Below are 17,030 nucleotides of genomic sequence, written 5' to 3'. Positions count from 1 at the left end.
TAAAGCACGGTACACCACAACGCGTTACTGTGCCTCACTATTAAAGTACTCTCTGAAGGCCTCCCTAAGCCATATAGCTCCATATTGAGTTCTTCTACTAGACCTTTGTCTGGCTGTTCAAACTCAGCAGACAGCCAATCCACTTCCATACAGCAGCAACTTTTCTCCTTTTGCATCACAGATATTATGCAGGACACAGCAGGCAGCTATAACCATTGGGATATTTTTCTCTGAGATCTAATCTTGTGAATAAACAGTGCCATCATCCCCTCAATCTAAGGAAAACACCTTCAACTATCATTCTGCACTTGCTGAGCCAGTAGTTGAATCTTTTTGTGGTGCTGCTGTTGATGTGGCTGGAGTACAGCTTCATGAGCCAGGGGATCAAGGGGTAGGCTGTGTCCCTCAGGATCTCTACTGTCATTTCAACATCACCAATGGTAATCTGCCAGTCAGGAAAGAATGTCCCTGCTTGTAGTTTTCTAACAGTTCTGTATTCTTAAAAATGCGAGTGTCATTCATAAGGCTACGGTTTGGTCACGGAGGTCACAGAATCCACGACTTCCGCAGACCTCCGTGACTTCAGCCCACAGCTGCTGGGAACTGCATGGTACCCCCACCTCCCGTGGTGGCCAGGAGCTGCGGGGTACCTCTGCCACCACCAGGCAATCCCCGGCCACTCCCCAGCTGCTGCGGGTGGTGGAGGGGGAATCCCCCAGCAGCTCCACAGCTGGGGTCCCTCCCAGCTCCCAGCCACAGGGCAGGGGCCGCAGCTCCCAGCCACAGCAGGGCAAGGTGCTGGACCCTCCTCCCTCCCTGTTTTGTCATGGACATTTTTAGTAAAACTCAGGGACAGGTCATGGCTTACATGAATTCTTGTTAATTGCCTATGACCTGTCCATGACTTTTACTAAAAATGTCCATGACAAAATTGTAGCCTTAGTCATGCACCTTCTCTGGCCAGCCAACACTGATGTCAGTGAAGCATCCCCGGTAATCAATAGAGATATGCGTGCCGTCTATTGCTCCACCACAGTTTAGGACTCCTATTGCTATAAATCTATCCTCTATGTCCCGTACATTGCACCGTTGCAGTCCTGCATAGCAGGACACAATTAGTGGCCCTGCACATTAGCATGACAATGGCCCCCACAGTGGATTTTTCAACTCCAAAATGATTTTCCACTGACTGGTAAGGAATCCACTGTTGCAAGTTTCCACAGTGCAATTGGCACTTGCCTCTCTGCTGTCAATGCAACTCTCATTCTGGTGTCCCTGCATGGGAGGACTGGGGTGAGTTTGGCACACAGATCCAGGAACATGGCCTTGCACATCTGAAAGTTTTGCATCCACAGCTCATCGACCCAAACCGGCATTATGATGTGATCCCATCAGTCAGTTCTCGTTTCTCAGACCCAGAATTGGCACAACTGCAGCTGCTCTGTGAATGCCACCAACAGCCTTAAATTGGTTCTTGCTATGTCCTACAGCAGTCTGTCTTCCAAGAAATCACCATGTTTCTTGCTGATTCGGTTCTTCTTCCAGTTCTTCAAATACTGGAGGATCATGTGTCCTGTGCCTGCAATACTCATGACAATAGTGCAGAGCTGTGCAGGTTCAATGGTTCTGTCAGGGATGGCGGACAGCAAGGAGGTCCCTGTGGGTTCATTGGATTTTTTTCAAAAAGGTGCTAATATTATGGGATATAGATGACGACATGGGATGGAGAAAATTGCATGCTGGGAACATGACCCTTTGTTCCCAGTCACTCCTGAGCAACTTGTTTCTGCTCCACCACGCATTGCCAAAACTTCCCAAAAGACTCTGCACAGTGGGATCTCTACCCATGGTACACAGCACTGTGCATAGACACAAGCACTTCTGGTGAGTACGTTCAGAAGGTCACAAGGAGCCAAGTATACACGCGCACAAGCGATATACTAACTATGGCGGCTTTATGCCGACATAACTTTTGGTGGCCAATGTTTGTAGTGTAGACATGGCCCGAGGTACCTTGAGAACTACCGCTACAAACCCTGCTAATCCCAGATTACATCAACACGAAAGAAACTGTGGCAGATTTTGTTCTGCTGTTAAGAGGGGGAAGGGTGTTGACTCCACTGCAGGGTGTTCAGATGATCCAAAATGTGTTACTATCTGCTTCAGACTAGTATCTGGGTGAGGTAAAATCTTTTATTGGGCCAACTTCTGTTGGTGACAGAGACAAGCTTGTCTGCTCTGGGGGTGTGGTGCAGGGGGGAACGTATCACTTGGATAATTCATGGTTTAAATGTAAATGTCTAAGTGGCAAACTGCTTAGAATTGTTTTTTCGTTTTAGCACTGTAAGGGGAAAGCTATTAAGCCACACCTACATAAAATGTACCGTTGTTTACATGGAAATCAGGCTTTTATCTGATCATTAGGAGCCAAATGTAAAAGGTAAACTAACTTGTGGACCCACCATTTACATACTACACAAGTCAAGCATTGCTCTCTAATGCAAACATACTGTGAGTCAACGGAGACCAATCAAGAGCTCTCTAAACTCAAGTTAAATAAAAAGATAAACATTAGCTTTATTTGAAATTTAATAACATTACATGAAAGACAGACCTTAATATTATATTGTATTGATACAAATTGTCAGCTGCAGTTCATTTAGAGATGGCTGGGACTGCAACACCTGCCATCCAACCTGAAGTCATTTGAAAATCTCAAAATACCCCTTTCCTGCTGGTAACCCAATCTGCTTAATATAAAATCAGACTGTGTGTGCATTTTTTCATACTTGCGTATGGTGGTCTTGGGTGTTATTGATTGTTTTGTGCATACAGGACCGAGAGAACATGTGGCTAACACAGCTCTGGGATTCAGCAGATCCTGGGTTCTACTCATGGCTCTACCACCAGTTTGGTGTGTTACTTTGGGAAAAATGCTAAACCTGTCTGTGTGTCATTTCCTCCATCTTTTAAGTGGAGAAAATAATCTCTCCCACTCTATTTTATAGGGCTATTGTAAAATTAGTCCATATTTGCAAAGGGCTTTGAATATCTCTGATGGATGGTGTTATGAACTTTCAAAGTATTGTTACTATGTGGGTGACCTGTACAGGGGGGAAAATGTGTGTGGATTCTTCTTTCTTTCTTTATGGTGGATAAAGATCTGGATGGATTTGTTTTTTCTTAAAGTTGTTGTTGGTTTTTTTTACATTAAATATCTCTAGGCCCTGTCTAGCATAGAAAACGCTATTGTCTTATCTACATGGAAAATCACCCATTCCTCACAATGGGTATAGCTGAACTAGTATTGAACACGGTATAACTAAGCATAGTACAGGATGAAATGTATTCATTACTATTTCAGAACCTATCAAATAAATTAGTGGTTAATTTTAATGCTCATGTTTCACTCTCTTGGTATTTTGGGTATCATGACATATAGTTCTTCAGTTGTCCAGGAAAAACAGGGTGGACAAGACCCAACTGTAGGATTTTCAAAAGCATCCAGCATTTAATGGAAGTAGAATTGGGCCACTAGTTAGTGTTTTTTGAAAATTCTATTCCTAATTTTTAATGTAAAAATCAAATAGAAAGCCAAGCAAATAAATAATTACTCTTTCAGACCTTATTTATGCATCATAAAAGAGAAATAAGCGCACAAACCTATATGTTTTTCTTTGCAAGTCACTTTTAAAAAGCAGCTTTTTACACTGGGCCAAATCCTATTCCCACTGAACTCAGCAGCACAACACATTAACTTAGCTGGGAATGGGATTTGGGCCTTTGTGAATGACTCTATAACAAACAATAGCAGCTACTGATACCAGCCTGGCAGCTAAATTTTCCCCATTGTAGAAATGTCTTTGGGGGCTGGTGATGGTGTTTTATTTCCCCAATTGTTATGTTTTGGATTAAAAGTTAAGAGCCCAGACCGGCAAGTTAGATATATAATAGCTTAGTTTATTGAGTTTATTTAAAGCTACATTCAGACAATACTGAGAAATTGGAGACAAAGAATTCCAGGTCAGACTGATTCTGGAAAAACTCAACTCCTACACATTTTGAAGTTGCATATTACATTAGAAGCATTATATCATAACAACCCCCCACTGTGCAAGATGCTGTTTCCAGATGTAATATGATCAATAGCCAGGGCTTAAATTCAGCCAGAGCTGTCCAGAGCAGAGCTTCAGTAAATATTTTTAAACCTATGGGGCTGAAGCCCTAAGCCCCGAATAGGGGCGGGGGGCGGGGGGGGACATGGGAGGTTCCGGGAAATACATGAGAATTTAAGTCCTGTCAATAGCCTTATATAAATTTTCCATTTCATGGTTGTCACACCAAACTCATATTCCCTTACAGGTGTGTCTGGTTTTGTGTGTGTGTGTGTGTGTTGTGAGGGTTTTTTTAAAGGGAACACTGGTATTATATGCCTTTTAAGTTCTGTAGAAACAATCCAAGCACAACTTGTAGGTTTTGTAAGCTAGTCCTCTTCCAAAAATCTTGTAAATACTTGGGGTTTTTATTAATTGCATTTTGTAGAAAGAGCTGTAATTGTGATGAGTGGACTGTCTTCTAGGTTTCTACACCTTTGGGAATATTTGCCATTTGTGCAGATGGGAAAATAGCATGAAGACACTCTTTTAAAAAAGAAATGGAACCCTATTGATTTAACGTTCTATTTCTATGGCAAGTAATTACAACAGTGACTATATTGTGGCTTAGTTATGGTTGTAACAGAGCTTGCAAGAACCACGTTAGTTTCTTCAATTATAAATACAGGTTTAACTCCCACACCCTCCTACGCATCAGAGCTTTATCTCTAATGAAACTGAAAGATGCTGTACTTTCACTTTCCACTTTCTTGCATTATCCCTGTCTTCTCTAGATAACTTTTAGGGCTAACATCAATTAGAAAACCAGATCTGTTTTCTTCATTTGAATTTAGAAGCACTTAGAAAACTGCCTTTTCATGATTTCAATATGATTTGTATGATTTATATTCATTACTTTAATATGATCACAAGTAAATTTAACAAATGGAAATCCTTCAGTGGGTTAGCTCAAGTTTGGGGGGGGGAGAGGGAGGGGAATGTCTTCCAAGGCATTTAAGTATTCAGACAAAAGATTTGCTTTCAGTTCTTTCAGTGAAGAAAGCTGTCTTCCTCATTCTAAAGTAGATAAACACCCTTCACTTGCATAATTTTCAAGAATTTTAGAGAGCATTTAGGATTACAAAGGATAGCCGAATAGCTATTTTTAGCCATCTGTTGAGATGCTGTTCTCAAGATTTTCTTTGTTCAAAACTGTGTAATGAGTTTTCAAATGAATTAATAGAGTTCAGTAATGACAGGAGGGAAACAAGGCTGCATATATTTGTTAGAACATAGAGAGTATGAGGCATTAGAGCAACAAAATGTTGATTTTTCTAGATTAGAGTTTAACAACTATTTTAACTTATTGCTCTTGAAAGCATCTTTTGTCATAAGAAAACATTTGATTCACACTGTGTTTTTCCTTTGTAGAGGTCAGAATATCCTGGATCCAGCTATGGAATATGTGAAGGTACCGTATCACTTCAAAACATCAAAATCCTTTCCCAAATATTTTATAGTGTACGTAATCAGCGATAGCCAATTATTAATCTATTTTCAATGTCCAATCCTATGCAATCCAGTAGTACTGCAATCAAATTTTTCAGATTGGTGGAAAAAAAGAATTAATTATATCATGTGAAGCAAACACTTAGAAAATAGAGTACTTGGTAATCAGCTTCGCCACCAAGGACTGTTTCTTTTTGGGGAGAATATATTCTGATATTCATAGGCCTCTGTTACATCATAAATATTCTCTATTTAGTAACTGTTTTTTAAAGGTTTTTTTTTTTTAATATTTGAATTAAATTGGTTAAATGATCCCACATTTCTCACTGTGAGGTAGGGCCTTTGGGGAAGTAGAGGAAAGAAATAGGTCATATCTCAAAAAGATTACCCTCCGCCCCCAGCCAATCTGAAATTTAGGCCTTATAGATTTGGCACTTTCCTCTTTACAAATGCAGCTACAAATTCATCTCTGGTCTAAAAAGCTAGAGCCAGGTCTGGATTTGGTCCACACTAGTTAAGGTGAGGCTGCTAGGTTACACACTAACACTAATTATACTCAGCACTGATTAGGCCTCAACTGGAGTATTGTGTCCAGTTCTGGGCGCCACATTTCAGAAAAGATGTGGACAAATTGGAGAAAGTCCAGAGAAGAGTAACAAAAATGATTAAAGGTCTAGAAAACATGACCTATGAGGGAAGATTGAAAAAAATGGGTTTGTTTAATCTGGAGAAGAGAAGATGAGAGGGGACATAACCGTTTTCAAGTACATAAAAGGTTGCTAACAAGGAGGAGGGAGAAAAATGTTCTCGTTAATCTCTGAGGATAGGACAAGAAGCAATGGACTTAAATTGAAACAAGGGCAATTTAGCTTGGACATTAGGAAAAACTTCCTGTCAGGATAGATAAGCACTGGAATAATTGCCTAGGGAGGTTGTGGAATCTCAGTCATTGGAGATTTTTAAGAGCAGGTTAGACAAACACCTGCCCGGAATGGTCTAGATTGGTTCTTGGACCTGCACTATTTAACATTCGTATTAATGGCATGGAAGAAGACAAAATCATCACTGATAAATTTTCAGATGACACCAAAAACTGTGGGGGAGGAGCTAAATAATGAAGAGGAGAGGTCACTGATAGAGTGATTTGGATCACTTGGTAAGCCGGGTGCAAGTAATTTGCATTTTAATACATATGTATTAAAGTTACACATCTAGGAATAAAGAATATAGGCCATTCTTACACAATGGGACTCTATCCTAGGCAACAGTGTCTCTGAAAAAGACTTGGGGATCATGGTGGATAATCAGCTGAACATGAGTTCCCAGTGCGACGCTGTGGCCAAAAAGGCGAATGTGATCCTGGGATGCATAAATGGGAATCTCAAGTAGGAGAAGAGAGGTTATATTGGCTCTGTGTTTGGCACTAGTATAACCACTACTGGAATACTATGTCCAGTCCTGGTGTCTACAATTCAAGAAGGATGTGGCTAAATTGGACAAGGTTCAGAGAAGAGCCTGAAGAATGATTAAAGGATTGGAAAACATGCCTAATAGTGATAGACTCAAGGAGCTGACTCCATTTAGCTTACCTAAGAGAAGGTTAAGAGGTGATTTGATTACAGTCTGTAAGTACCTATATAGGGAACAAATATTTGATAATGGGCTCTTCAGTCTAGCAGAGAAGATCCAATGGCTAGACTTTGAAATTAGACAAATTCAGACCGGAAAAGAGGCTTAAGTTTTTAGATAGTAGTTAATCATTGGAACAATTTACCAAAGATTGTGATGGATTCTCCATCACTGGAAATTTTAAAATCAAGATTGGATTTTTAAAAAACAGATGGTATAGTTCAAACAGGAATTATTTTGGGGAAGTTCTATGGCCTTCGTTATATGTCGGTGAAACTACGCAATCACAGTGGTTCCTTCTGGCCTTAGAATCTATGCATAGGCGCCGACTCCGTGGGTGCTCCAGGGCTGGAGCATCCATGAGGAAAAATTGGTGGATGCTCTGCACCCACCAGCAGCTCCCCGCCCCAGCCCCCCACCCCACCCCACCTCTGCTCCACCTCCACCTCCTCCCCTGAGCGCGCCGCGGCTCCACTTCTTCCCGCCTCCCTCCCAGCACTTCCCGCCATGAAACAGCTGTTTCGCGGCGGCAAGTGCTGTGAGGGAGGGGGGAGGAGAGGGAACGCGGCGCAGTCAGGGAAGAGGCGGGGCCGGGGCGGAGATTTGGGGAAGGGGTCCAATAAGGGCAGGGAGGGGGTGGAGTTGGGGCGGGGCAGGGATGGAGTCGGGGTGGGGCCGAGCACCCACCGGCGCCTGGAAAAGTTGGCATCTATGTATATGGCAGAGAGGAAGAAAAGGTTCTGTATTGGTCATTCACCAGTGGGCTTGGTAACAGGAAGTGATGCTGTGACAAGATAATAGACTAAGTGCTAATTCTGATGCTTGTAATCTTTCCAGTAGGAATAGGCCCCATACTTTTGTCAGTATTTGATGTGTTTGTTAATCATTAAGATTTTGGAGCTGGGGAGGGAAGCATGGGGGAACAAGTTTGTAAGACAGGAGGAGGGCATAGTAACCCCATCTCTTCCACTTCCCCTCTCCTGCTCCCTCATTTTAATGAACTGTCAAGTAGTTTAGGCCTAGAATTTGACATGCCTTAGAATAAAAATCCCCTGATTGGAAAAATCCTGAGGATTCTAAATAGCTAGTTAAAACATACATATAGGAATAAGAAATAATTCATTCTTGAACTTGTTGCACAAAGAAGGGAACATCTCAATAGCTGCTAGTCTTTAATTTTCTTTTAATGTAGTTTTTAAACTTTTTAAAAACATTTTTAAAAATCTTTTTGGTTTTTGCATCTTTAATTTTTTGTGTCTTCTCAATTTTTTTCATTGTGCTTATTTATAACCTGCTGTACTTCACCTTGTGAGGATTAATATATTATAATGTTTATAAAGCTCTCCCAGCTCCTTGGATAAAAGATGCTATAGTTGGAAAGTAGTATTTGTAAACTGCAGAACAATAAAGTCCCTGTAAGGTCCCAAAGTTCAGTGCAGAGGTTCCTGTAGCATCCAGCTGTGCTCCTACCCACCACTGCAGTTTGCACTTAACAAGTGTATTTGGCAAGAGGCACAAAGTCTTAGTTTGCTTTGCTTGAGCTCATGGAGTTGAAGCACGCTCAAGATTTTCCATTAGTTACCTCACCTCTTTTTATTTGATAATCTTTGACACAAGCCTGTTATAGAAGGAAGTGGCACTGATAAGAGATAAGCAACAAAATTAACCCTTAGAAGTAAATAAAATGAGGAAGGGAAAAAAATCAATAAAAAGAGCACCAAGAGCATTTCACTTTGTTGATATGTGATATCAGAATAGATAGGATTCCTGCGGTTCTAGCTGTGAGCAAGAGAACTTTCCTAAGACCAAACTGTCTGATGCATGCAAGAGAACATAGCTCTGTAGCCCTGTGGCAGGGTGCCATGAGCTGCTTCAAACTGGGCTCTATTAAAGCCAGCACCTGGTCACCTAGAACAAGTAGGGCACTGAGTGGGTTGAAGGTAGGAGAGAGCTGGTAGCTTGATGAGTTAATGAGGTAATTAGCTCACCAGCTGGAGAACCCAGGAAGGAAAGCAGGCAATTTAAAAAGCTAAACCAGGGTGCTGAAAGGAGGCTTCTCATAACTGTCGCTATATGGCTGTATTGTACCTGGAGCTTAAGAAGGAGATAAACAATAAATGCACATGGTGAAGATACCTTGGTGGACCTGTGTGCTGCTCAATTCACCAAGGGGACTTACCAGCCAGGGTTTTCCAGGAGAGGACCGGGGAGCCCATTCACAAGCCCTTAGACCTTCCTACTGCAAAGTGTTAAATTAGATGGCTGAAAATAAATTTAAATATAAGTACCCAAACATAAAGTATGGTCCTAATGATAATCACATGGAAAATGTGACCATTCATGCTACATTTTCTTATACTCCATTGTTTATCAGGTTGTTTGGATTGTAAACTCTTTGGGGAAAAGGGCTTTCATGTGATTCTGTTCTCATCTACCATGGCATAAAACCAGTGTATAATGGGGTAGATTTAGTTCCCTTGCATTCAAGTAGTCTGCACCTGTTGGCATTACCCAGATGATAACATAGCCATGTGCAATCGAAATGCAGCATGAAAGCTGGTTCCCGCCAATTGCAGCTTTTCCAAAATATCACATAAGTGCTACACTGTACTCCTGGGGGAAGTCTGCACCAAAAAATTAAAAATTCTGCACACAATATTTTAAAATTCTGCATATTTTATTTGTCAAAATAACACAATATAATCACTCCAGTTTCAATAATTTTGATTATTTATTTCAAAATACCTGTCTGTAACAATAAAGACAACAAAAAAGATTCCCCTGGGAGTAGAGTTAAAGAAACCTCTATGACAACCTAGTTCCTGTTTCTCTGTTATGTTTTTGTTGGGCACCTCAGTCTGGGTGTGTCACACATGCCAGCTGGGCACACCTTGGGGGAAAACTCTGCCCTTCTGGTCTTTTAGTTGATTCTCATTTTTTCACCCCGCCTCTGTAAAGTTACCATATAGAGGTTTCCAAAGAGAGGATACTGCCCAGGTAAGGGGGGAGGAGGAGTACAGTTGGAGGATGCTGGAGGGGGTACAGTTGACGGGTGCTGGAGGGGTTTGTGTGTGTATGGTGAGGTGGGTATTTGGCGGATGCTGGAGGGCTTTGTATGTGTGCTGGGAGGTGGGTATTTGGTGGATGGTGGAGGGGTCTGCACGGGGCCCCCTGTCCCAGACACCTGTAACCCCTTCCCTACAGAGCCCAGCTTTGGGGCCAGACACCTCCACCCCTCCCTTCAAAGCCCAGCTGTGGGGTCCCCCCCACAGCTCAGACACTTATACCTCCTTTTCCCCAGACTCCAGCTGCATGGCCTGACACCAGCATACCCTCCCTTCAGAGTCCTGGGATCCAGAGGGGGAAACAGCGTGTACACATCATGCACAATCAGTTGCACACATACAAAATGGGAAATGACTGCCTAGGAAGGAGTACTGCGGAAGGGGATCTGGGGGTCATAGTGGACCAAAAGCTAAATATGTGTGACGCTGTTGCAAAAAAAAGCAAACATCATTCTGGGATGTATTAGCAGGAGTATTGTAAGCAAGACACGAGAAGTAATTCTTCTGCTCTACTCCATGCTGATTAGGCCTCAACAGGACTATTGTGTCCAGTTCTGGGTGCCGCATTTCAGGAAAGATGTGGACAAATTGGAGAAAGTCCAGAGAAGAGCAACAAAAATGATTAAAGGTCTAGAAAACATGACCTATGAGGGAAAAAATTGGGTTTGTTTAGTCTGGAGAAGAGAAGACTGAGAGGGGACATGATAACAGTTTTCAAGTACATAAAAGGTTGTTACAAGGAGGAGGGAGAAAAATTGTTGTTCTTAACCTCTGAGAACAGGACAAGAAGCAATGGGCTTAAATTGCCGCAAGGGCGGTTTAGGTTGGACATTAGGAAAAGCTTCCTAACTGTCAGATTGGTTAAGCACTGCAATAAATTGCCTAGGGAGCTGGTGGAATCTCCATCATTGGGGATTTTTAAGAGCAGGTTGGACAAACTCCTGTCAGGGATGGTCTAGATCAGTGGTCTCCAAACTTTTTTGATCGCGCACCCCTATCAGTAAAAAATGTTTGAGCACTCAACCCCTGCCGCGCCGAAGCAAGAAAAAAAAAAAAAAAAAAAAAAACTCGGACTCCCGCCCGAACTGCCAAAGCGCGCACACACACAAAAAAGTGCTCCTCCTGCTGCGCACCCCAAGGATCCTCTTGCGCACCCCACTTTGGAGACCACTGGTCTAGATAATACTTAGTCCTGCCATGAGTGCAGAGGGCTGGACTAGATTACATCTTGAGGTCCCTTCCAGTTCTCTGAGTCTTTGCTGCTGGTCAGACCGGACTTGTATGGAGTTTCCTGCATGCCACCTCCTTCCTTCAGGGTATGCTGGGAATCCTCCAGCTCCCCCTCCTTCCTGGCAGTGTCCTCTATTTGTGAACTGGGCTCTGTCAGTCTGTAGTATGAACATATGCTTGTTTCCATGGAGTACTTGTTTCAAAAAGTGCTCCTGCTTGGAAATGACAAACATTCCCAGATGAGCTGCAATTCAGTTTTAAATAGAATGGAGGGGATTCATTGTGGAGTAAGGAAAAAAATAATATAGTTACTGGCTGGATTCAAGAAAATTACAATACGCCAAGTGTCTGCACAATAAACAAAGCATAGTGGTGTTAGACGCACACCAGGAGCTGCAGCCAGATGTCGCCATAAAAGATGGAGATGTTTATAATCTGTTATTTAACACACCCTTGTAGGTTTGTTGTATCATTTTAGTTTTTCATCCATACTTTCTTTCCTTGCCAAAAACTGTTGTCTGGAGCTGAAGTAAATAATTAGTTGCATTTAGAGGTAAATTGAGGGACCTGTTTAGAAAATGCTCTACCCAGAGTGACAGCAAAAGGATTCGTTTTCCTTCCTATTAATGCTGCCCAATGACAGCAGATATTTTAGACTGCTCATTTGTAACATTAATCCTTTGAACATGTTCTTTTTCAGAGAAGACTCTATAGGCACGTTATAGAGTTTCTCATACTTGAATCTAAATTAAAGTTCCCAAATGGCAGTTTACTGCATCTTGAATAATGATGCATTATGTCATCCAGTTGATAAAAAGAGAGCTAATTATGCATAAACCAGTTCCAAGAGGAAAAAATGTACTGATGTCTTGGAGCCTGAGTACTGAAAAGTGGCAACATGACTTCAACCCTTCCTTTGTGCTCACAGTACTGCTGAAACCATGGCCACAGTTAAATGGCTCTTTCAGAATACCCTTTTATTCCAGAAGTGAAAACAGGCCAGTCTACTTTGAGTTAGGCTGCTAACAAAGTCATGAAAGAGATTTATAAAAACAATAGAACGTTGTACATTCTGTGAGATTTTACAAGTTTTATGAACCAAATAATGGATCCATTGGCTGCCTGTGCCGGGAGTGTGTTTTTTTTTGTTTTGTTTGTTTTTTGTGCCTGAGTCTGCACATCCACAGAACAAACTCCATCGCTCTGTGGGGGATGGGCGAAAGGATCAAAAGGTGCCAGCTGTGAATGTGTAACAGGACTGTATTTGAGCTCTTGCAATCAAATTTGTATGAACTAACTATAGCCACCCACCACTCCCCTATCCACTACTAAGATCTTTGAGGTTTTGTAATAAAGTGTTTATTTTCTCTTATTGTAGCTAGGAGAGGGTGGGAAGACGGAAGAATGGATTAATTGCCTCCTTACATGGAAATCTTGCACAGTGTTTCCATACAGTTTGCTGATAGTGACAGAAATCATAATTTAATGCATCACTGATGAGTTGTGGGCTTACTCTGGAAATGTGCATTAAAGCTTCAATGGAAAGAATTACAAAATCTATGACTGACTGTCTGCTGAGTATGGTCATGAAGAAAGTTTATATTTAGAGATCAATGTGGAGAAACAGTTTCACCACTGCCATAAGGAAGTTACAACTGCAGTGCTGTCATCCTTCATTTGTGATGCTCCATTGAAAATGAGTTGTACCTGCTTACCCCAGCCCCATATCACCTAACTGTATTTTTTTCTTCTATAGGTTTTATTCCATCTTACTTGTGAGATTTGCCCAGAGAGTCACACTGTTATAGCGATGGCAGCAGCATTATGAGGGCTTAACCCTAATGTGTCTGAAAACAAAACTTTGCTTGGCATCAGAGCCTCTGTCAACCTACTTTTCCTGTAGCTTTGCACTGCGGTCCAGTATTTTAGAGAGTGATCTCCCCTGCAGGAAGCATTGCGGCTCATGTGGGGACATTTCCTGGGTGGTAAATCAAAATATTGTAGAGACCGACCTTTTATTACTATTCCCAAATTAAAACAGAACTAACTTTTGCAGCTGTCTGGCTCTTATATGGACATTGGCAGTAATCATGATTTCTTACTGATTTTCTTGCCATTGTTGGTCACTCACATGCCAAAAAGACCATTTGGAAAGAGTTCCATGAGAATAGTAGGAAGAAAATATTTTTTTTCAACCTATTGGCATCACAAATGTTAAAGGGTTGGGAGAGAATCCTTTCACTGTGGCACTGAAGATGTTTTGAGAGGACTCCCCCAAGACACCGTGATAATCTTTTACAGAAGCCTCACCCTGTCCAGAAATCAGCCCATTCCAGAAAAACTCCCAACTGCATCATCTAGATCTGCTCATGCTGATAAAATGAGCTTCTGTTTAATGTTGTCCTATGGAGACTTGCACAATGAGATGCATGTTATGACTTGTGAGCAGTGAGTTTGCCAGATTTCTAACCCTGTCCGTGAGCATTATCCATTAAGAATCAGAGCTGGGATGGAGACTCCAATAGAATTTGTCAACACCAAGCAGCAAGAGGATTTTTCAGATCCAAAATTTTCCAGTTTTGTTTCTTTGCCCCTGTTGCAATAGTTGCAGTAGCAACAGATAGGAGGGCAAATAATAAGGGTAGCAACATGCGGGATATGCCTCCATTAGTAGAAATCTGAAAATCTTCCTACATACCTGATTAAACATACTTTACAAAGCTTCTGTGGTAACTATGAACAAACTGTCAAACTGGAAGAAACCCACTGGCATGGAGGCTATTTAATAACGTCACTTCAGGAAGCTTTTTAGAAAGAGTTTTTTTATATTTAACTTTTCAACAGAACTTCACCTGAAAACGTGGCTTTAACACAACCCTTTTGTGGATCACCAAAACAGTTCAGAAAGAAGAGATTGTCAGTAATTTAGACGATTGTTGAGCCAGTTCATTATCTCTCTCCAGACCAAAAAAAAAAAAAGTATTTGAAAATTTGATACTTGAGGAGTGCCTGATGGTATGCATTGCCCTCTAGTGTAGGTCGGTAGAATGATACTGAATAGAGTTTTTCACTTTTTAAAAAATAAAGAGAATTGAGAAAGGATGATCACTTAGATGGTTTATAGCAACAGTCATTTACTTCCAGCATGGCTGTCAGAAGATTTAAAGCTTTTATCTGTACTGTGGAATGAGAGTGCTTTTCTGAGGCAAAGTGGAAAATGACAACTACATTGTTAAACATTTTTGGATCCATATATGTCTTGTGTTTCTTAGGATGAACATTCCCTATTTTTAAAATTTTAAATATTTGTTTCTACTGTTCCCCCCAAAAGCTCTATCAACCCAGTCCAGTGTATTTGGTCTAATAGTTACAACTGGGATTTTCAAAGGAGCCTAAGGGAGTTATATGCCCAAATCCCATTAAAATGTAATGAGAACTATGTAGCTAACTCCCGCAGGCGCCTTTGAAAATTGCACCCTATATGTTTAAATTGAGAAATTAGAGGGATTTCCATGAATGGAATAATATTGTCCATGATTGTTGCTGGAATTTTACCCATGCAAATATAGGTTTCAGGGGTATCCTCATGGCTTTTGTTGATGTGGTTGACATCAGGTCAGTCTATGAAAAGTTGGAAAATAGAAATTCATATATAGTTCTTTTTGTTACAGTGACCTAAATCCAAGCTGTTTTTTCCCCAGTGAATATGCAAGAAGTGTGCCTACCACTATGTAAAACTATATAATACAATTTCCTATTTAGGGTGACCAGATGTCCCAATTTTATAGGGACAGTCCCGATTTTGGGGTCTTTTTCTTATATAGGATCCTATTACTCCCCACCCCCGTCCTGATTTTTCACACTTGCTGTCTGGTCACCCTATTCCTATTGCATGTCTAATTCATGCTTGGCCAGTAGACAATTTCCTAGACTAGTCTTTTTGATTTTTCCATGCCTAGATGTTCCTGATTATTTTTCTCACTAAGATCGGTGTTTGAATACACGGTAGGCATTAGAATTCTCTCTCTTTTGAGTGATAATCAACACATGAGTTCTAGTTCACCCAAGAATGGATGGTAGTCATTATTAATAGAAAGTTACCCCCCACCTTTCATTGGGTGATCTTTCTGTAGTGCTGACTCTTGCACTCTTTTTCTCTCCACTTGCGTTACTGCTGCAGGTAGGATTGGTGACTCTGGTGTATAGAGCAATGCCTATTCTTACATACTGCTGTAGTTTTGCTGACTTGGGTATGCATAAAATGATGTTTCTGTGACTGTCATTTACTTTCCAGGATTGCATGTTAAAGAATAATCTTATCTCTGTAGTTTCATTATAAATCACTGACTCTATTAATAACCACATTCTGATTTTATTTATTTTTAATCATTAACTCTAAGTTCTGTTTGATCCTGAAACATCAAAGCTTATAAATTCACTACAGTTGCAATAGCTGAGCTTTGAGCTGAAAATCTATCTGCCTGTAAAAGTATATTGCGCCAATTTCTATGGTACCTTGGCGCCAGTAGGCATACTTAGAGCTCGGATGGTGCTTTCATCCGTTAACTAATTAATCCTCACCTCACCCCTTTGAGGTGGATAACTATTATCAACCCATTTTTACAGATGGAGAAAGTGAGTCAGATCTAGCAGTAGAAACCAGGAACTTCTGAATCTTAAACACATGCTCAGTCCACCAAATCCCTCTTTCTCTGCAGCTCTATCTGTAGTAAAGGCATCAAACATCTCTCCCTGTTCTATGGCAAAAGCCACACATCTCTTGTTGGTCATTCTTTTGTGGTAAACAACAATTTTGCAAACCAATTTCCATTGTTGTGTATCCCTGGAATTGGCCAAAAGTGCTACTTTTTAGAGGGAAGAAGTATTCCAGGAGCTGTGAGATAAAACATAAATCTCTGCTGTAAATACCATCGGTTAAAGTCTGTATTTCTATGAAACATGCCACCTGTTTCTATGTCTCAGGGACCATCCAGCAGGGCCGGCTTTAGTAAGTGCGGGGCCCGATTCGAATACCCGGCGGCGGTCTGGGTCTTTGGCGGCACTTCGGCGGTGGGTCCTTCACTCACTCCAGGTCTTCTGCGGCACTGAAGGACCCGACGCCGAAATGCCACCGAAGACCCGGAGCAAGTGAAGGACACGCCGCCGATGTGCCGCCAAAGACCCGGACCGCCGCTGGGTGAGTAAAAAAATTAAAATGGCGCCTAAGTTAGGCGCTCTTCTTTAGGGCGCGGGGCCCTCTTAGGTGCGGGACCCGATTTGGGGGAAGCAGCCTAAAGCTGGCCCCGCTGTCCAGAGTTTCATGACAATGCTCTTAATCCTCCCATGTATTTCATTGGAAGAAATTGGAGTGTCCTTTATTTTTCTTCAAAATATCCACATTTATGGCTTCCAAATGCTGAGAGTCATGCTGCTATTAATAAGGTCACTGAATCAAAATGGCATTGCCAATGAGGCAAAAGTATGGGTAACAGTAGAGTGGCCA

The 17,030-nt window shown here is 41.5% G+C and overlaps 1 protein-coding gene across 1 annotated transcript in view; it reads left to right on the top strand.

The window, feature by feature from the left end:
• BCAR3 (BCAR3 adaptor protein, NSP family member) overlaps positions 1-17,030 on the top strand; it is an 88,738-nt gene that overhangs the window by 26,453 nt on the left and 45,255 nt on the right. The window contains exon 3 of the mRNA XM_065409367.1: positions 5,526-5,565. Coding sequence (XP_065265439.1) covers positions 5,526-5,565 — 40 coding nt within the window. The remainder of the gene's footprint in view (positions 1-5,525; positions 5,566-17,030) is intronic.

The sequence above is a fragment of the Emys orbicularis genome, chromosome 8 (genome assembly GCF_028017835.1).
Source record: "Emys orbicularis isolate rEmyOrb1 chromosome 8, rEmyOrb1.hap1, whole genome shotgun sequence".
Classification (NCBI taxonomy): Eukaryota; Metazoa; Chordata; order Testudines; family Emydidae; genus Emys; species Emys orbicularis.
This window is presented reverse-complemented; position numbering and strand designations above follow the sequence as displayed.